Source organism: Anser brachyrhynchus, assembly GCF_964034855.1.
Source record: "Anser brachyrhynchus genome assembly, contig: SCAFFOLD_86, whole genome shotgun sequence".
NCBI classification, from domain to species: Eukaryota; Metazoa; Chordata; class Aves; order Anseriformes; family Anatidae; genus Anser; species Anser brachyrhynchus.
The window spans coordinates 340,601-361,001 of NW_027664065.1; the positions used below are offsets into that span (position 1 = coordinate 340,601).

General features: G+C 52.4%; 3 protein-coding genes and 1 pseudogene across 5 annotated transcripts in view; 2 read left to right on the top strand and 2 right to left on the bottom strand.

Annotated features, from left to right (window-relative positions):
• LOC308186415 (olfactory receptor 14C36-like) overlaps nt 1-20,401 on the top strand; it is a 294,878-nt gene that overhangs the window by 6,457 nt on the left and 268,020 nt on the right. The gene's annotated exons all lie outside the window — the stretch shown is intronic.
• On the top strand, nt 71-8,893 carry LOC308186403 (olfactory receptor 14A16-like; annotated as a pseudogene). Its single transcript, XR_013956139.1, has 2 exons — nt 71-1,941; nt 8,815-8,893. The product of XR_013956139.1 is annotated as an olfactory receptor 14A16-like (transcript).
• LOC308186423 (olfactory receptor 14J1-like) lies at nt 4,225-8,324 on the bottom strand. Its single transcript, XM_080608563.1, has one exon. It carries the CDS (start codon nt 8,298-8,300, stop codon nt 7,368-7,370), a length of 933 nt encoding a protein of 310 aa, XP_080464689.1. The 5' UTR covers nt 8,301-8,324; the 3' UTR covers nt 4,225-7,367.
• Nucleotides 10,561-15,236, bottom strand: LOC308186429 (olfactory receptor 14A16-like; the record flags this gene model as incomplete). Of its 2 annotated transcripts, none has more annotated exons than XM_080608567.1 (2): nt 13,944-15,236; nt 10,561-13,289 (listed from the first exon to the last, which is right to left on the bottom strand). In XM_080608567.1, exon 2 carries the CDS (start codon nt 11,473-11,475, stop codon nt 10,561-10,563), a length of 915 nt encoding a protein of 304 aa, XP_080464693.1. In that variant the 5' UTR covers nt 11,476-13,289; nt 13,944-15,236. The 2 variants fall into 2 exon arrangements, with proteins under 2 accessions (XP_080464693.1, XP_080464694.1); XM_080608568.1 differs by having other exon boundaries at nt 10,561-12,793; nt 12,906-15,236.

Sequence of the window (20,401 nt, forward strand, 5' to 3'; positions counted from 1 at the left end):
CAATAGATTTTGTAGATGTTTGACTATTCACTTGTTATTCCCTCCTTGGACAGAACCCCATGTCCAGAGGCAGAAAATGTCCAACAGCAGCTCCATCACCGAGTTCCTCCTCCTGGCATTCGCAGACACGCGGGAGCTGCAGCTCCTGCACTTCGCGCTCTTCCTGGGCATCTACCTGGCTGCCCTCCTGGGCAACGGCCTCATCCTCACCGCCGTAGCCTGCGACCACCGCCTCCACACCCCCATGTACTTCTTCCTCCTCAACCTCGCCCTCCTCGACCTGGGCTGCATCTCCACCACTCTCCCCAAAGCCATGGCCAATTCCCTCTGGGACACCAGGGCCATCTCCTATACAGGATGTGCTGCACAGGTCTTTTTCTTTTTCTTTTTATTGTCAGCAGAGTATTATTCTCACCATCATGTCCTATGATCGCTACGTTGCCATCTGCAAGCCCCTGCACTACGGGAGCCTCCTGGGCAGCAGAGCTTGTGCCCAGATGGCAGCAGCTGCCTGGGGCAGTGGCTTTCTCAATGCTGTCCTGCACACTGCCAATACATTTTCATTGCCACTCTGTGGAGGAAATACCCTGGACCAGTTCTTCTGTGAAATCCCACAGATCCTCAAGCTCTCTTGCTCTGACTCCTACCTCAGGGAAATTGGGCTTCTCACATTTAGTGTTTTTGTGTTTTTGGGGTGTTTTGTATTCATTGTTCTCTCCTATGTACAGATCTTCAGGGTCGTGCTGAGGATGCCCTCTGAGCAGGGCCGGCACAAAGCCTTTTCCACGTGCCTCCCTCACCTGGCCGTGGTATCCCTCTTTCTCAGCACTGCCTTTTTTGCCTACCTGAAGCCCCCCTCCCTCTCCTCTCCATCTCTGGATCTGGTGGTGGCAGTTCTATACTCGGTGGTTCCTCCAGCAGTGAACCCCCTCATCTACAGCATGAGGAACCAGGAGCTCAAGGATGCACTGCGCAAACTCATGAGTGGGTGTACATCAGAAGTAATGCACTGCCTGTGTTCTTCTGCAAAGCACTCATAATGTAACTCACGATATGTCAAGCTTGTCTTTTGTTCTTTGGTGGTTTTTATTTGTTTAGTAATGAGGGGTGTAAGGGACAACAATGTTTTCCATATAAATTGTCATTATTTATCCTACTCACGTATTTAAACAAAATAAAGGAACCTGCAGTGGAGCGTGCCTGAGATGCTTCCTCTGAAAACTTTGCTAGGGGTTGCAGGGTAATGCCCATGGGTAGAAGTGGAGAGGAATAGAGTCCCATCACAGCAGCACTGCCAGGAAGCACCAGTGCTTGGTCTGTCTAGAGCTGCTTTCATTCCATTTCCACACTCTCCTGCTGAGCCTTTTCTGTTGGCGTAAGCCTGATTGTTCCTGTAGCTTGGTCACAGTACTGCTGTGTGGCAATCCTGTGATCACAGGCAGGGACAGTCAATGGGCACTTTTGTGACACACTTGGCCTCCAGAACAGCATTTCCGTCCCATAAAGTGATTCTGCTCAGGGTAGTGCCTGAGGGCTCAGGTCTTCCTTCTCAGTTGTTGTCAAGAACATTGCAGTCCAGAAATGGACTCCAAAGAGGGACCTGGCTTTGCCTGTTTCTCCATGGGCTCAGGGTGAAGTGATCAGAGCCCCAGCTGGGTGTTTGAGGGCATGGGGGCTGGCTCAGGTGTTGCTTGTTGGTGTCCAGCACTCAGGTGTATGCTGAAGAGTCTCCAATTAACCTGCCTGGGGCACTAGAGCATGTGATGGGGCTGGCTGTTGTGGTTTAACCCAGCTGGCAGCTAAGCAGCACACAGCCATTTGCTCACCCTCCCTCCTCCCTCTCTGGGATGGGGGAGAGAATCAGGAAAACAAAGCCTGTGGGTTGAGAGAGAGACAGTTTATTAGGACAGAAAATAATAATAATAACAACAATAAAATAATGTGTACAAAACAAGTGATGCACAATGCAATTGCTCACCACCCGCTGACCAATGCCCAGCCTATCCCCAAGGAGCCAGTCCCCCCACCCCGGCCAGTCCCCCCATATTAATTGTTTAGCATGACGTCAGATGGTATGGAATACCCCTTTGGCCAGTTGGGGTCAGCTGTCCTGGGTCTGTCCCCTCCCAGCTCCTGCTGCACCCCCAGCCTGCCCGCTGGCAGGACAGAGCGAGAAGCTGAAAAGTCCTTGGCTTAGTGTAAGCACTGCTCTGCGACAACCAAAACATCAGTGTGTTATCAACATTATTCTCATCCTAAATCTCAAACACAGCACCCTACCTGCTACTAGGAGGAAAATTAACTCTGTTCTATCTGAAACCAGGACACTGGCAGCAGGTGAGCATTTTTTGGAAAGAATCAGGAGCTGCCAGGAGAGCCCAGAGGAGCTGCAGGGACAGCGTCTGCCAGGGAGTCAGCAATGAATGGAGCCCACGGAGTGCGAGCCTGTCTCAGGTGGAGTTCCCCTGAGATAAAGTGCTAGATCTGGGTGTGAGAAGAAGAGCCCCGCGACCCAGGGGACACAGCGGGAACAAGGAAGGGAGTCTGGTGACTGATTCGTTTTACCCCTAGTGAAACACCATAGGCTGGATGCAGTGCAGGAGCCAAACACTTCTGATGGCACTCGAGGAAAGAAAGAAGGCTACTGCTGAGCACCCTTGACAGCCACAGAAGAGCTGGTGTGGGAGGCAGTCAGTGGAAGAGACCCATGACCTGTCTCTACCTCCCAGCCTGCACAGCATGGCCCTGCAGAGTAGCAGAGTGCCCCTGTGTCCTGGACACCACAGCCCCCTCGCTCTGCAGAGCAGCACCACCAGCTGGGGCTGTGGGATGCATGGGGAGAGGGTGCAGGAATGGCTGGCCAGGCCAGAACAGGCATACTCCTTCCTGGGAAAGGCTCTTTGTTGAGGTGGGAAGTCCTGGGAGGAGAGTGGGGCCCCGTGTGTGTGCAGGGGATCCCTGGAAAGAGAAACCCCTTGGTACGTATGCAGCTTGGGGCAGGCCGCCAGGGCTCGGGGGCAGCAGGAGCTGCCTGAGGAGCTCCAGGACCAGGGCTCTCAGCCCAGCTCAGAGAGGTGGTTTGTTCCTCCACAGAGGGATACAGAATGGCTCAGTCAGAAGGCCACATGTGTGCCCTGTACAGATGAGGCTTCAATGTGCATATTGTGTGCATGTAAGGCAAACCTGAGCACAAATGCCCTCAGCCTGTGTCCGTTCCTCATGCCGTGGGGTATCTCAGACAAGTGCAGAGCAGGGCGATGTACCACAGGGCTGAGACGCCTCTCAGCCTTTGGGAGAGGCAACACGAGCCAGAAGGACACCACAACCACTGCAATGCCCTGTCTTTGGATGTGCAAGACTCATGTCTCTGAACACTGCTGTGTTTACAAGAAGTACATGAGGCCAGCTCAGATGCGGACACCTCACAGAGCCCTGACACTTCCATGTGTGACACCAGGAACAACCCCCACCACCTCCATGAAATCCATCTCACCTGTCCTGGACAGATTCATTGCAAATGCCCCAGTCTGCTGCATCACCCTCCCCTGTCTTTCCGGACTGTGTCAGCAAATGTGCCGGGGGGACCAGAGAGCTTTCTGGAGACTTGGAATGACATCAGACCTGTCTTCCGGAAGAGGAAAGAGGAGAGTGGGGAGAATTAAGGCTGGTCAGCCTCACCTCAGTCCCTGGGAAGGTGATGGGGCAAGCTTTTCCACAGCTACTTCCAGGCACTTCAAGGACAAAAAAGGGATTGCTGAACCCATAGGGGAGGAGAAAGAAAGTGACACTGTCTACCTGCAGTTTAGCAAGGCCGTTGACATTGTCTCCCAGAGACTTGTAGTGAGAATGGTGCTATGTGGACATAACTAATGGATGAGGCTGTGGGTGGGAATTTGGCAGGACAATCAGGCCCAGGTGTCATCCGTTGTGCAAAGTTCTCCTGTCAGGCAGTTCCTAGCAGCATCCCTCAGTGATCAGCACTTGTGCCAACACTGTTGAGTGTTGTCATTAAATCTCGGAATTACAGGATGGAGGATGCTTTCAGACCCTTTCTGGTTTGTGCCAAGCCGAAAGGAGCCCTTGAGAAACCTCATCTATTTAGTTTTCTTTGAGCAAGACCATCCAAGAAGATGCCATTCAGGGGTCTCCTCGAATATGAGTTATTTTGCAATTCAAAGATTCTTTCCATTGGAGAGCTCTCTGAAGACATAATATGCAGAGAAAGAAAAAGAGAAAGGCAGGGGTAGAGATATATCATGTCTCACTATGAACACAGTAGATCCTATGAAGAATGTTTCTAGCAGTGGCAGAAAATTTATTTCATAAATTTCATGTGAGAAGCTTACTTTTTTAACGCCTCATGTGCTGGCCCACAAGGAAGGTGTTGGGTGGGTATGTTATTAGGAGGTCTGTTGTGCCTCAGAAACTTAAAATCCAGTAGGAAGCATCTGGTCACCTCTGACTCTGGAGCTGACAGGCCAGCAGCAGTAACATGGCTGGGGACAAAGAATCTGAGGTGACCTCTTTCTGAAGCAGCTGATGTGTCAGCCCTTGCCTCCTGGCTGACATCTGTGCTTTTTGGCTTGCACCTGCTAGAATCCCCTGATAAGGCAGCAGAAGGCACCTGCTTGGCACACTGATTGTGAGATGCCCTCTGTCTAAGAGCCTGATAAACCCCATGCAGCAAGAGGCCTTGGGTGTGGGTTTTCATGTCTCTTCTGCCTGAGTACGTGGTGGGATAGCAACAGGCACACAGTTTGGTCATGTCAACTTGAGAAGTTGGAAGGCCAGCAGCAGACATGTGGAGAAAACCAAGAGCACTGGAAAGGCTGCAAGGCCCCAGCCGAACTAAGGTCTTTGTCCCCTTGGCTGTAAAAGCTGTCTCTGCTACTGAAGCTCATAAGGAGACATGTTGTGCTCGTGCCACTGGGTCCTTGTTGCCTCCTTACAACCCTGTGTAAAGACATAGTGACCTTGTGACTGTGATTGTGTTGTTTGGTGCATTGTGGAACAGCTCGTCCTTGTAGGGAGGGGTGTAAGTTGCTGAGCACATATGCAGGGGAAAAGAGGAAGAAAAACAAGGAACTAAGCTCTGAGACAAGGCTGGTGAAACTTTGCAGCTTGGCTTATACCCATGACACTTGCAGCTGGAAAAGCTGGCCAGAGGGCAGCAGGAGAAGATGATGATGGAACAACCTTCGCGGAGTGGGTGAAACCCCAACTCAAATGGTGCACATGCGCATTTGTAGACATGCTTATACAAGACCAAGGAGGAGCCTGGTGGCCCTTGTGACATGTGTTGGCCTCACGTGTCAGAACAGCTAGTGGGTAGGAGGGAATAAAACTGGGACTCCCCCAGAGGAGAGAGACAAGGCGCACTACCAAGGACAATGTTGCCTCAATGTGAATGCCTGTTCAAGCGGTGTGCCTAATGACTCCTTCCTCTAGGCCATCAATGATTGGGAAAAGCTTCACACTCATCGGTATCATTGTCATTGCCCTGGGGTTGGTATGTGTGTAAATAGCTCGTAATAAAGCTTGCTTACTTTATATATATATATATATAAATATTGTCTGCTCCTTGCTAAACTGAACCAATCAGCTTCAGCCCCTGGAATCTCACTAGAATAGAGCCTGCTAGGCCCCATGCAGGAAGAGGTCTTGGGCATGGGTTTTCAAGTCCCTTCTGTCTGAGCACATGGTGGGACAGCAACAGGCACACAGCTTGGTCATGACTACCTGAGAAGCTGGAAGGGCAGCAGCAGACCTGGAAGATCCTGGTGAGGTTTCTTCTGTCTGATCAGTTCACAGTGCAACAGAAGGCTGATGGGTTAGGGCCAGAGGCCACCCAGAAAGAGTCTGTGGTCAGCCCATGCCATTGTGTTTCAAGGAACTGCCAGGGAGGGTGAGGAGACATCAGTGAGAGTAAGGAAATGCATGTATGAGAGCAAGGGGGAGAAGCAAGGTGGGTGCCTACAGCTTTCAGAGAAAAGTGGGAAGGGATAAGACAGCACAGGACAGCCTGTAATGGAAAAGACCAAGAGCACTGGCAAGACTGGAAGGCCCCAGCAGAACCAAGGTCTTTGTCCCCTTGGCTATGGCAGTTGTCTCTGTTACTAAGGCTCATGAGGAGACATGCTGTGCTCATGACACTGGGGGCTTGTTGCTTCCTTGCAACCCAGTGAGGAGGCCAGGAGGTGTCATAGCATTGTCCTTCACACAGCATCACACACCCCACATCCCACTGCCCCAGGAAGAGCCCTGAGCCATGCGTGAGGGACAGGACCTCATCTTTACTCAGTATCAGTGTCTCCTGCACAGTGCCTTGGCCTATCTGTAATCATGGCCTCCCATTGTCTGCTCTAACAAGTCCATGGGGAGGCTTTGTCAGTAATGACCCTCACTGAAGACCACTAAACTCCAGGACACTTCGAAGTCTCCTTCTGACTTTAACTTCTCCTGCAGTTGCATCATTCTCTCACTACCTGAGGTTTGTGGACTCAGCACCAAATGCACCGTGGGGCTCATTACCATTCAGCCATTTTCATCCGGTCTTCCAGACTTGTCCTGTAAATCAGTGAGGTATCAAAAGTGCAGGTAAACAAGGAAGTTTCAGTGACAACTTTACAGAAAGCATTTTCTTTATTTAAGATTAGTTTCCGTTAGTTTAGAGTTTTCAGAAGAAGTGATAGCATCATTCTCTAGTTGACATTGGCCCCATGTGTCTCCTAAGGAGCTCTGTATGTGTAGGAAAAGCAGTCCCTTGAAGTCCTAGACTGCATGGACAGCCTTGCTGCTCACCTCCACATGCCCAGCACTTCTCTCATCAGTCATGTGGGACTTCACATTTGGGAATGTTTGAGATAGGTAGGAAATGATGTATAGAAACACAACTACAGAGTTGGCTGTAGGGATGATGAGACAGAAAACTGGAATACAGGCAAGCTTGAAGCTCCCTCAGGATCCGAAAACCAACTGGGTAGGTGAGATGTATCTGTATGACCAAAGAGTAGGGAAATGGGAATCTGGAGAAGAATGGAGAGTGCATGTGTCCAGAAAGTCTGCTGGAAAGGTGGCATCCAATATGGCCTGTTTAATCAGGCCAGGTGGAAATACCTGAAGGACTGTGGAGATTAAGTGAAGTGCATAAGAGACAGAGTCCTGGCAATGCAAGTATGGGAGAAGATGAGTACATTTTCTACTCCTGCAATACACATCCTAAAAAAAGTAATATTCTACTGTCATGGGGAAAAAAAAGCAAAAAAAAAATTTGCATTAGAAGTGTTCCATCATTTCAGATGATTGTAATGTACTGATGGAAATAAAGAAAAGGAGTCTATATCTGCTGAAAGGTCCAATTAAATTCCTCAGCACATCCTGGAAAACATCCGTGACATCACTTTCCTAATGGCATCCTTGAGCTCCTGGTTCCTCATGCTGTAGATAAGGGGGTTCAATACTTGAGGCAGCACCGAGTACAGAACTGCCACTGCCAGGTTCAGGGATGGGGAGGAGACAGAGTGGGGCTTCAGGTAGGAAAACATGCCAGTGCTGATAAAGAGGGAGACTACAAAAAGGTGAGGGAGGCACGTGGAAAAGGCTTTGTGCCGGCCCCGCTCAGAGGGCATCCTCAGCACAGCCTTGAAGATCTGCATATAGGACAGCACAATGTAAACAAAACACCCCAAAAACACAAAAACACTAAATGTGAGAAGCCCAATTTCCCTGAGGTAGGAGTCAGAGCAAGAGAGCTTGAGGATCTGGGGAACTTCACAGAAGAACTGGTCAATAGCATTGCCTTGGCAGAGGGGCACAGAAAATGTATTAGCAGCGTGCAGCAGAGCATAGAGAAAGCCACTGCCCCAGGCAGCTGCTGCCGTCTGGGCACAAGCTCTGCTGCCCAGGAGGGTTGCATAGTGCAGGGGCTTGCAGATGGCAACGTAGCGGTCGTAGGACATGATGGTGAGAAGAGAATATTCTACTGAAAACAAAAAGAAGAAAAAGACCTGTGCAGCACATCCTGCATAGGAAATGGCCCTGGTGTCCCAGAGGGAATTGGCCATGGCTTTGGGGAGAGTGGTGGAGATGCAGCCCAGGTCGAGGAGGGCGAGGTTGAGGAGGAAGAAGTACATGGGGGTGTGGAGGTGGTGGTTACAGGCTACGGCGGTGAGGATGAGGCCGTTGCCCAGGAGGGCAGCCAGGTAGATGGCCAGGAAGAGCGCGAAGTGCAGGAGCTGCAGCTCCCGTGTGTCTGCGAATGGCAGGAGGAGGAACTTGGTGATGGAGCTGCTGTTGGACATCTCATCCTCCTGGAGAAAGGGGACAATCCAAGGAGGATATTACAGTGATAATTAGGAGAGGCATGTCTGAGAAAAATCTACTCCTCATTGAAGAAGTGACTTTCTCCTTTCTGAGACCTTTCTTCTGCTCCCTTGCTTGAGCTTTGGTTGGTGGTGCCACTGGGAACAGGGGACTCTGCTGTGGCCTCTGCAGAAGTCAGGCCTGCCCTACAGCTCAATGTAAAAACAAACCAGGAGAGATCTCTGATTAAATCTCTCTGTGATGTATGTGGACTTCCCAGCAATACCACTCTCAAAACCCTTGACTACAGAATAGAGTGCATGGTGTACTTTGTTCCAGTTGCCTGTGTGTTGTGGTGTAACCCGGCTGGCAGCTAAACACCACACAGCCATTCGCTCACCCTCCCCCCTCCCTCTCTGGGATGGGGGAGAGAAACGGGAAAGTGAAGCCTGTGAGTTGAGATAAAGACAGTTTATTAAGACAGGAATATAATAATAACAATAATAATAATAGTGATAATGATAATAGTATTAATAATAATAATGTGTAAGAAACAAGTGATGCACAATGCAATTGCTCACCACCCGCTGACCGATGCCCAGCCTATCCCCGAGCAGCCGCCCCCCACCCCGGCCAGCCACCCCTATATATTGTTTAGCATGGTGTCAGATGGTATGGAATACCCCTTTGGCCAGTTTGGGTCAGCTGTCCTGGGTCTGTCCCCTCCCAGCTCCTGCTGCACCCCTAGCCTGCTCGCTGGCAGGACAGAGCGAGAAGCCGAAAAGTCCTTGGCCTGGTGTAAACACTGCTCTGCAACAATTAAAACATCAGCATGTTATCAGCGCTCTTCTCATCCTAATCCAAAACATAGCACCCTACCAGCTACTATGAGGAAAAATTAACTCTATCCTAACTGGAACCAGGACACTCTGACATGACAACAGCTATCCAAGACCTCTTCCTCTACGGGGCCTGCCAGGTACTTAGGAAGAGAGGATCTTACAACCTACGTGCAAAGCAGGTGCATCTGCTGGCCTGTCATGGACACCAGCAGATGTGAGCCTAAAGGCACAGATCCCAGCCAGAAGTCAAGGGAAGACCTGTTGGCTACTTCAGAAAGAAGTCAACTCACAGGCCATTTAACAGCCATTCGTGTCCTACTGGACTTAGAGCTTCTGAGGCACCACTGCCCTCGTAACACCACACCTACAAAACATCCCCTTCTTGGGCAAGGCTCTGCCCACGTAGAAGTGAGCTGGCTGTGATCCTTCAAGCCCATGGCACTGCTGCTGGACTCCCAGCCTCTCTGATGCATGGGAGCCAGTTCTGTGCCAGTCCTGGGAGGTGCTAGGGCAGGAGGGACCTTGCAGGCAGTGTTCAAGCCCCGTGCCTGTTGGCAGTCTCTCAGCTCCTTCCACACAGTGAAGATCACGCTGACGTCCAGAAGCCATGTGCCTGCAGCTGGCCTAGAAGACACTCAGGGGAGGCACCCTCCCAGCCCCAGCCCCAGCCCCAGCCGCAGCTGGCGGTGCTGCTCTGCAGAGCGAGGGGGCTGTGGTACCCGGGGCACAGGGGCACTCTGCAGGGCTGTGTTGGGCAGGCGGGGAGGCAGACCCAGCTCATGGGGTCACTGCCATTGCCCCAGGGCTGCAACGAATCACTCGCTGGACTCCTTTGCCAGGCCTGATGCATGCCCTGGGGCTACAGAGCTCTCCTCTGCCTGTTCACACCAGATTGAGCACTTGAGCTCTGCTCAGGCCACCTGGGATAGGCTCATGCTCTGCAGGCTCCATTCACTGCTGTTTCCTGGGCTCAAACTTCCCCTGCAGATCCAAGCACTGGTGCTCCCTGGCTGTGCTGCTGGGATGGGACTCTTTTCCTCTGCACCCCTGCACATGGGCACTGTCCCTGCAGAGCCAGGACAGGTCTCAGAGGATGGACGTCAGACAAAGAAGGCAGTGCAGGCTCCTTTATTTTGTTTAAATTCATAGAGAGCATGGCTCCTCAGGTACAGAATCTCAGTACATACACTCAACATGTACATACTGAACTGGAAATGGGACAAATAATGAAATTTTATTGGGCAACAGCTGTATTAAAGCTAAAAAATACTGGTACTAGAAACATACTCAAAGGCACAAACAAACAAACAAACAAACAAAAAGAGAATATTGAAGAGAATATTGGCTCTTCCTGTAATAAGTGACGTTATGAGTCATTTGCAGAAGATGGCTGAAAGATAATTTCTTCTGAAACACCTCAAGATATCAGTTTCCACAGGGCATGTTTCAGTCCCTTATTCCTCATGCTGTAGATGAAGGGGTTCAATGCTGGAGGAACCACTGAGTACAGAACTGCCACCACATGATCCAGGGATGGGGAAGAGATGGAGGGGGGCTTCAGGTAGGCAAAGATGATGGTGCTGACAAACAGGGAGACCACGGCCAGGTGAGGGAGGCACATGGAAAAGGCTTTGAGCTGGCCCCGCTCAGAGGGCATCCTCGGCACAGCCCTGAAGATCTGCACATAGGATAACACAATGAAAACAAAACAACCAAAGCCTAAAGAAAAGCTAAACACAAGCGCCCTGACTTCCCTGAGGTACGAATCTGAGCAGGAGAGCTTGAGGATCTGGGAGATTTCACAGAAGAACTGGTCCACAGCATTGCCTTGGCAGAGGGGCAGGGAAAATGTACTGGCCGTGTGCAGGACAGCATTGAGAAAGCCACTGCCCCAGGCAGCTGCTGCCATCTGGGCACAAGCTCTGCTGCCCAGGAGGCTCCCGTAGTGCAGGGGCTTGCAGATGGCAACGTAGCGGTCGTAGGACATAACTGTGAGAAGAAAAAACTCTGCTGATATCAAGAAAACAAATGCAAACACCTGTGCAGCACATCCTGCATAGGAGATGGCCCTGGTGTCCCAGAGGGAATTGGCCATGGCTTTGGGGAGAGTGGTGGAGATGCAGCCCAGGTCGAGGAGGGCGAGGTTGAGGAGGAAGAAGTACATGGGGGTGTGGAGGCGGTGGTCGCAGGCTACGGCGGTGAGGATGAGGCCGTTGCCCAGGAGGGCAGCCAGATAGATGCCCAGGAAGAGCGCGAAGTGCAGGAGCTGCAGCTCCCGCGTGTCTGCGAATGCCAGCAGGAGGAACTCGCTCACTGAGCTGCTGTTGGCCATTTGCTGTTTTTGGTCTTTTGGTCCTGCCCAAGGAAGAAAAAGCACTGCCAAGTTACCGCAGACTTATCGGAGAAGTTATGGCAGACTTAGTGAGAAAAACTCATTCTACTTCTCAGCTTAAACCCCCCAAAATTCTTGTTCCCTTCCAGGCAGACAATTGGCAGGTCCCTTTCAGGAGTTCTGATTCATGCTGCCTGAGGGTATCCCTGGGAGAAGGGGACTCTGCTGTAGCCAACAGAGGAGTAAGTCCTGCCCTATAGCAAGAGGCAAAGAGGAACATGGGGTAATCTCAGATAAAATTTAGTGATGATATCAAAGAGTCTTACCCCTTTGTTGCTCACAGTTCAACCAATTGCCGAGCAGGACTTTGGGGATTTATTTTTTTGTATTTTTTGTTATTGATACCTCCCCAGCGTTTAAGTTCTTTTTCTGAGGCAGAAATCCTGGGCATTTCTACTGCACTCCAAGTGAAATCCGGTGGATCCTCAGAGGCAAAGGGACTGTCCCTTTAGTGCAGAGTGTCCTTCAGGGAGGACAGCCAGTCTGTCCATCAGTGCTGGTCTGAGCTGCCCTCTGCTGGTATCTCTTTGAGCTGCAGGACAACTGCAATCAGAGTTTCACCTTAGCAGGACCTGAACACTGCTGAGAGCAGAGCAATCCAGGCTCAAATTGCACATCTCCAGACCCCCCCACCCTGTCCCCATACTCTCCTTCCCCCATGCACACCGAGGGCTCACTCCATGTGCATGTGAAACCCCCATCCCCAGCCAGCCTGGAAACAAGAACAGCAGCAGCACGGCCAGGTGGAGAAGCCAGGAGGAATGGCAGCGTGCTGCTGCCAGGGGAGGTAAGGCCAGGGAGGGACAGACAGACGCTCAGCAGACCCTCCTCTGCTGCAGCTCTGCCTGCAGAGGAGACTGCTCATGCTCATTGCAAATACTGCGTGTTCTGTTCTGGCAGGAAGACACAAAGGCAGGGCCCTGGGCATCAGAGGGTTTCCAGCTCCTGAAGATCAGCTAGAATAAAACCTGAGAGGACCACAAAGATAGTGTTGGTGCAGCCTGTGGGCTGAGGTGTGGAAAGGGACTTCATGAAGTCCATCGCTGACACATTATCTCCCATTGCAATGCTCTAGGTGTCTCAGTCTCCTGTACAATCCCAACAACCCATTACCATGAAACCTGCCTGCCTTCCACTGCAAGAATGTGCAAGCACAGACGTGAGAAAAATTCTTACCCTTTGGTTAGCCCCTGCCTTGGTCTTTCTCTTGAAAAATCCAATCACCGATGCCATTCTCTACAGCATCTTCTACTCTGTGCTGGAGAAACAAAAAGAGCCGCCCTGAGAGATGCTATCAACGATCAGATGTGCCAGCTGTAGAAGACCCCTCTGTCAATCCCATCTGCATTGCCCTGCTGCCAGAGACTCACAGTGTCAAGAGGCTGTGCAGATCTGTCCTGCCACACGCTGCCCTCTGTTGTTGCGCTCCTCACTGCCTCCAACACCTCTCTCCTCTCCTCTCCCTGTGCCACCTGTGGTCAGAGCCCCCAGCCCTGCTGCGCTGGGCAGAGGAGCTGCTCCTGAGCAGAGCTGGCTCTCTGCAGCGCTGCCCGCTTGCCAGGAGCTCCCCTTGGGCCCAGGAGCCCGGCCCAGCTCAGCAGCACAGCACCCAATCATGGCATCGCTTGCTCTGTGCCATTGGGCTCCCTCGAGGTGTCTCCAAGGCCTCAGGGCTGACAGCTCCTGAAGGCAGCAGGGTCTCTCCTGGGGTATGGTGTTTGGAGCAGACTGAAGTCACCACCAACTGCTCCTCACTGAACACAGAAGAGACTGATTTTAGAAGTGTGATTTGTGCTGTTGATGTGCAGTTGTCAAACATGATGTCGTGGTTTAACCCAGCTGGCAGCTCAGCACCACACAGCTGTTAGCTCACTGCCCCTGCAGCTCCACACCTGTAAAGCTCATGGGTTGAGATAAAGACAGTTTAAAAGGACAGGAAAGGAAGAGATTAATAATAACAACAACAATAACAACAGTAATAATTAGGTGTACAAAGCAATGATGTACAAAGCAATTGCTCACCACCCAACGATCGATGCCCAGCCCATCCCCGAGCAGCGGTCCCCCCGACCCTGGCCAGCCTGCATCAAGATCCAGTGTTGCGGTCCCTTGACATTTGTTTGAGGGTAAAACCAGCTTTCAGAAGGATTTGGTTATTTCCTTCCCTTCTCAAATACTTCTGCTCTGTTGCCCCACATGATGATGTCACCAAGGTATTGCAGGTGTTCAGGAGCTTCCCCCATTCCAGGGCAGTCTGGGTCAGTCCATGGTAAATGGTAGAGCCAATTGCTTTGTCAGTCACCCCTTCCCATAGGGGGATCCCAGCTGCTTGGCTTCCCTGCCCTCTAATTCCAGGCTACTGGCCCTGTTCTCCCAGCACTGGAGCAGCCAAGTGACAGTGTGCTCACCTAGATGATGACTGAAATTTTTTCACAAATCTCATAGTTCGCCCTGGGATAAGGGTCTTGTAGGTTACTGATGCCGTTCTGATCTCTTCCTCTTTGCCCTCCTTCTTCCTTGGTGGCCCAGCTTTGTTGAAGCATTCCTTGTCTTCTTCCTCCTTTCTTGTCTGCATAGGAGTTTCTTTCCTTTCTAAGAAAAATAAACAAATGTTTTTTACATCCATAGTTTTCTCTTGCATATAGGAGCAATCAATAGTGGCACAGGTTGGTTCTCTGGCACAGCAATGGGGCCCATCAGAGAGGCTGGAGTGGCTGCAGGGCCTGTCACAGGGGTTGGAGCGGCGGCAGGGCCCATCCCAGGAGTTGTTGTGGCTGCAGGGCCTTTCAGAGGAGTTGGAGTGGCTGCAGGGACCGTCACACAGGTTGGAGTGGCGGCCTGTCACTGGACTTGGAGTAGCATTGACTGTGTCTTCTATACTTAGGAAAAGGCCCAGCATGTTGCAGTGATTTGTGTCTTTTCACAAGACTTTTTCATGCATTTCACCAATTTTTTAGGATTCTGCACTTGCTCAGGGGTGAAGTTCCAAAGCATTGGATGTGCCCACTGCTCTAGGGGCCTGCCAGTGTCCTCCCATGCTCCTAGCCCCTACTAAATCTCCTGCCTCGGGGCAGACTTCTGGATGGCATTCTCAAGTACTTGTTTAACCTTAAACAAAAGCTGAAACACATTCAGGAGACATCACAATAGGAACAGGCTGGTTTCACCATCCCAGGGATATTCAAAGCTTTGAAGAGCTATTGTAACTAGCCTGGAAGAGAAGGGGGAGGTGAAGGAGAAAGGGAGAGTGAAGAAGTTGTGAAAAGTGTCACCCTTTTGTCAGCTCCCTGTCCCTATCTACCAGCTCAGGGGCTGAGTACCAGGGGAACAACTGGTCTTGCTGCTAAAGGCTGAGGCAAAGAAGGCATTAAATACCTCAGTCTTTTCCTCATCTCTTCTCAAAATGTTTCCCTCCACATCCAATAAAGTATGAAGATTCTCCTTAATCCTCCCCTTCTCGTGTATTTCTAAAAACATTTTTATTGTCTTTGATGGTAACAGCCAGACTGATCTCCAGTTAGGCTTTGGCCCTTCTAATTTTGTCCCTGCAAAGCCTTGCAACATTTAGGACAAAGCTCCAAACAAAATGACAGAAGGCATGAGAAGGAAGCACAGAAAAGATGCCTTCCATGCTCTAGCCTTCTGTGAGTCTGTGCTGCAATTCCGTTCAACTAGTTACTCTTGTATTGTCCAAACTCTCCTGCAACTTCTGATGCTGCTATCTTGTGAGAGACAGCACAATCAGGGTGAGCCCTCTGCCTACAGACATTAACAGCTGACACAACGGAGCATCTGTCCAGGGGAACCTTGAGAAACAGTAGGATGTTGCCTACAGAAACCTCTTGACATTTAGAAAGAGAAAAGCCTAGTCCTGCAACAGAAAAAGAAGAACCCCATGCATCATGGTAGACTGGGACCCTGCTGAGTGAGCAGTGCCCAGGAGGAGGAGGGCCTGGGCACCACGAGGGATGCCATACGAGCAGCGGTGCCTGCTCACCAGGAACCAGGCCGGCTTCCTACAGAGCTGCCTTACAAGGACCATGGCCACCAAGAAAATCTGAGTCATCTTACTCAGCTCAGATCCGGTGTGACATGACAGGGACAAGGGTCTACAGCCAGCAAGGAAAGAGGTGCAGGCGTGGGATCTCCTAGGAAAGTCTGGTGTGGAGAGGAGTAAGGACTGTGGCAAGGCTGAAAGTCCCAACAGGACCCAGGTCTTTGTGGCCCCCAGAGGGGTGATTCCAGTGCCTTGGGCTGGGCCTGTGCTGCTGAGCTGGGCCGGGCTCCTGGGCCCAAGGGGAGCTCCTGGCAAGCGGGCAGCACTGCAGAGAGCCAGCTCTGCCCAGGAGCAGCTCCTCTGCACAGCGCAGCAGGGCTGGGGGCTCTGACCGCAGGTAACACACGGAGAGGAGAGAAGGAGAGGGGTTGGAGGCAGTTGGGAGTGGGAGGATGCTGAGAGCTGACTGCAGGAGAAATCTGCACAGCCCTTGACAAGGTAAATGTCTGGCTGCAGGGCCATGCAGCTGCACATCCTGGAAGGGTCACCTCCTGGGTCTTGTTTCTGGGAGGGCAGTGGGCAATGCAGTGGGCTTTGAGAGTCCTGCTGGATTGCACTGCGAGGTGAGGAAGTCTGGAGGAAGCCCTTTGCAGTGCCCTAGCCCAGGTGCCCCCAGTCAGCCCAGGACACCCTGCCCTGGCTGGCCATGCCGGGCTCTCTGTCAGCTGCCCTGTAGCTCCTGCAGCCATGGAGGTGCCCCTTGGCAGTGCCCTGTTGGGTGGCAGGGTGCTGCAGGGCAGCACTGAGCACAGCCGCGTGGGATGGGGTCTGTGAGCACGGGCGGGGGAAAGAAGAGGTGGGCGCAGAGCAGCAGCTCCCAGCAGGGACAGCTGCAGGCAGCAGAGAGAGGGGCAGGCAGGCAGAAGGAGCTGTTGCCAGAAACGCCGTGGCAGGGGGGATTCGGGCACCTCGCAGCTATGCCCTGCAGTACAGTCCCCTTCCCCTGGAGCAGCCCCTCCCTGGCCTCCTCTCCCCCCTGCAGCCCATGGGCTGCCCAGATGAAGAGAAGCTCCCAACCTCAGTCTGCCTCAGAGCTTCACCCAGAGACAAGGTGAGGATGCTGTCCAGCTGCACTGGGACTGGGGCTTCTCTGCTCTCAGCTGTCTCCAGTTTCGTCTCAGGGAAACACCTGAGTGGGATGCTCCTGCAGCTCACAGAGGGGTGACAAAGGGCAGCTGTGAACAGGACTGCTGGGCAGAGCTGCTCTGCTCAGTCTTCACCAAGGGACAGTCCCTTTGACTACTGGCACCCACAGGATTTCACCAGGTCTGCACAGGAAATCTCACGGAGTTCAACCACCCGTTACGTCTCCTAAGGATTATAGGGGCAAATGGAATAAAACACAGCAAACAAACCCCCTGAAGCTTTGCCTCTGCGTTCACATGAGCTTTTTGTAACAGCTCTGCAAATCTCATGGATCTGACAAGTGGACTGAAATTGAGTTTTCCCTGTGTTCCTTTTTCCCTCCCGATGCACAGCAGGAAGCACTCCACAACAGCCCCTACTCCCAGTGCCACTCTCAGCTAGCATCATCTTGAGCTCAAGAGAGCTGCATAAAGGTTCTTTGCAAAGAGAGGCTCAGGCTGGGGGTGATCTAAGACTTCCAATATGTTTTCCTCAGAGAAGTCTGTTCTGACTTTGTTCTGCCTTCTCCTTTTTAACAGGCAACGATTTCCATTGTCAGCAAATGTCCAACAGCAGCTCCATCACCGAGTTCCTCCTGCTGGCATTCGCAGACACGCGGGAGCTGCAGCTCCTGCACTTCGCGCTCTTCCTGGGCATCTACCTGGCTGTCCTCCTGGGCAACGGCCTCATCCTCACAGCCGTAGCCTGCGACCACCGCCTCCACACCCCCATGTACTTCTTCCTCCTCAACCTCGCCCTCCTCGACCTGGGCTGCATCTCCACCACTCTCCCCAAAGCCATGGCCAATTCCCTCTAGGACACCAGAGCCATCTATCAACGGTGTGTTGCAGAGGTCTTTTTCTTTCTCTTCTTCATATCAGCAGAAATTTCTGTCCTTACTATCATGTCCTACGACCACTACGTTGCCATCTGCAAGCCCCAAGCAAGTTCTTTCAGCATCTCGGTCGTTCAAAAAGCACCTCTGTGAAGCATGCAGAGACCTCTCTGGAGTACCCTAACTTCTCCCCGGGGTAGGAGAGGTAGATCCCCAGGATCCAGATATGTGTGTTTCCTCAGGTGAGAAGCATTGGTTTACTGGAAACAAGCTTGTGTCCGCCTGGGAAGTGCTTGTGGACCACAGGGAAGTGCTGGGGGTCCCCAGGAAGATAGCTGGATGCCCCTGGAGGTGCTTGTGTACCCTGAGGAGATGCTAGATTGCACGAAGGAGATGCTTGGGTGCTTTCGAGACATGCCTGGGTGCCCCTGTGTTGTGCTTTCTTGCTCCAAATCGATGCTTGGGTGCTCTGGGAATGTTCTTGGGTGCCTCCAGGAGAAGACTGTGTGCTCCTGGAATGTGCTTGAACGCCCTGAGGAGATGGCAGCACGCCCTGGGAAAATGCTTGGGTCCCCCAGGGAGATCTTTGGTCTTCAAGGGAGGTGATTGCGTTCCCCAGCAAGGTGTTTGGCTGTCCCAGGGAAATGGGACGCAGGAAATGTGTCAGCCAGGCGTCACAATGGGCAGCGGGGCAGCGGTGGCTGTGTCACCCAGGCGTCACAGTGGGGCCGCGACACGGCAGCCCAGTCGGGATAAAAGGCCCCTGGTTGCGGGCAGGCCCCAGTCGGGATGGAAGCCCCTGGCAGCAGGCAGCAGAGGGCAGAGCAGGGCAGGACAGGGAGGTGAGTGCGCGATGGAGCAGGGGCTGAAGTGCAGTGCGAGCCTGAATGGCCCAGGAACCGCTGTGGGGAGGAGATGCTTGTGTGCTCATCCCGGTGCGGAGATGATGCCTGGGTGCCTCAGAAGATGCCCGCGGGACTCAGGAGCTGCTTTCTTGCTCGATGGAAGTTCTTGGCTATGCCAGGAAGAATCTGGGTGCTCCCCAGGCTTCTTAGCTGCTGTGTCCAGACGCTCCCTGGGTGTGCAGGGAGATGCTTGGTTTCTCCAAGAAGACAGCTGGGTGATGCCGAGATTCTTTTGGATGTCTCAGGAAGATGGATTGGTGATCCTGGCTGTTTCTTGGTGGCTCCAGAGAAATGCTTGAGTGCTCTTTGGGGATGCTTGTGTACCCTAGGAGATGTGCTTGTGTGCCCAAGGGAGAGGCTAGTTTGATCCAGGGTAAAGCTTTGTTTCTGCAGGGAGGATTTTGGGTGCTCCAGGGAGATGGTTGGGTGCTTTTTGTGTGATGCTTGGCTCCAGGGAGATGCTGGAGTGCTGTGGGGAGATGCTTGGTTCCTGCTCTTTGGTGTCTGTGTCCCCTGGGGGATGCATGCATGAGCACGGGGACATACTTGAATGACCCTGGTAGGTACTTGTGCAGCCCTCGGAAGCTCTTGGGTGCCAAGGGAGGTGCTTCCCATGTCCAGTGAGATCTTTGTGTGCCCCAGGTGGTGTTTTGGTGCCCTGGGGAGATGCTTGGGTTCTCCAGTCAGATGTAGGACTGTGGTGGGAAGGTTCCTGTGGGAGGTGCAATGAGGTGCTTGGGTGTTGCAGGGAGGTGCTTCTGTGCTGCAGGGAGATGCTTGGGTGCCTGGGGCAGAACTTTGTGTGATTAGGGGATAGATTTTTGTGCTCTAAGGTGCAGCCAAACATTCCCCAGACCAGTCCCCATCTTGGGAGCAGCCAAGCATCTCCCCGGAGCACCCGACTATTGTACTAGGAGTACCCAAGCAGCTCCCCAGAGTACACGAGCATGTCCAAGGAGCATTCAGGCACCTCCCTAGAGAAGACATGAACCTCCCTAGGGAAAGAACCAGTCCCCCTTGGGAATACAAGCATCTTCCTGGAGCACTCTCCACGACACCCAAGCCTCTCGCCAAGGAACATAAGCACCTCTTGAAATCACCGAGATTTTCCCCAGGGCACACAAGCCTTGTGTTGGAGTAGACAAGCATCTCCCCACGACACCTAAGCACTACATTCTACCTGTGAGGCATCATCCAAGGGCATTCCAGCACCTTCCAGGAGATCCCAACAGCACCCTGAGCTCACAAGGTTCTGCCTGGCTCAGCCAGGCATCTCTCTGGAGCACCCAAGCGTCATTGCAGGGCATCCAAACGTGACCCTTTTAAGGACCCAAGCATTTTGGGTAGACCTGTGCGGTGCCAGGGGTTGCACTTGATCATCCTTATGGGTCCCTTCCAACTCGGGATATTCTGTGATTCTACGATTCCCCAGCAGCAGCAAAGCATCTCCCCAGGAACACAGCTATTTCCCTGAGGCACACAAGCATAACCCCGCGAGAACGCAAGCATCTTCCTGGAGGACCCACGCATCTCCCCGCAGCACTCAGGCACCCCACTGCAGCATTATTGAAACATCTCCCCAGGGAACCCAAGCACATCCCAAGGTACTCGGACGTCCCTCCAGAGCTCCCAAGCAAGTTCTTTCAGCATCTCGGTCGTTCAAAAAGCACCTCTGTGAAGCATGCAGAGACCTCTCTGGAGTACCCTAACTTCTCCCTGGGGTAGGAGAGGTAGATCCCCAGGATCCCCAAGCATCGCTCTGTGTCACCCATCACAGCCTTGGTACGCACAAGCACCTCCCCGTGCTGCACAAGCAATTTGCTGAGGCAGCCAAAGATCTCCCCAGAGCACCCGGTCACCTGCGTGGGGTATTCAAGAACCTCCCTGGAGCACCCAAGTTTCTCAGCAAGCCACCGTGGTGTCTCTTGGAGCATGCAAACATCT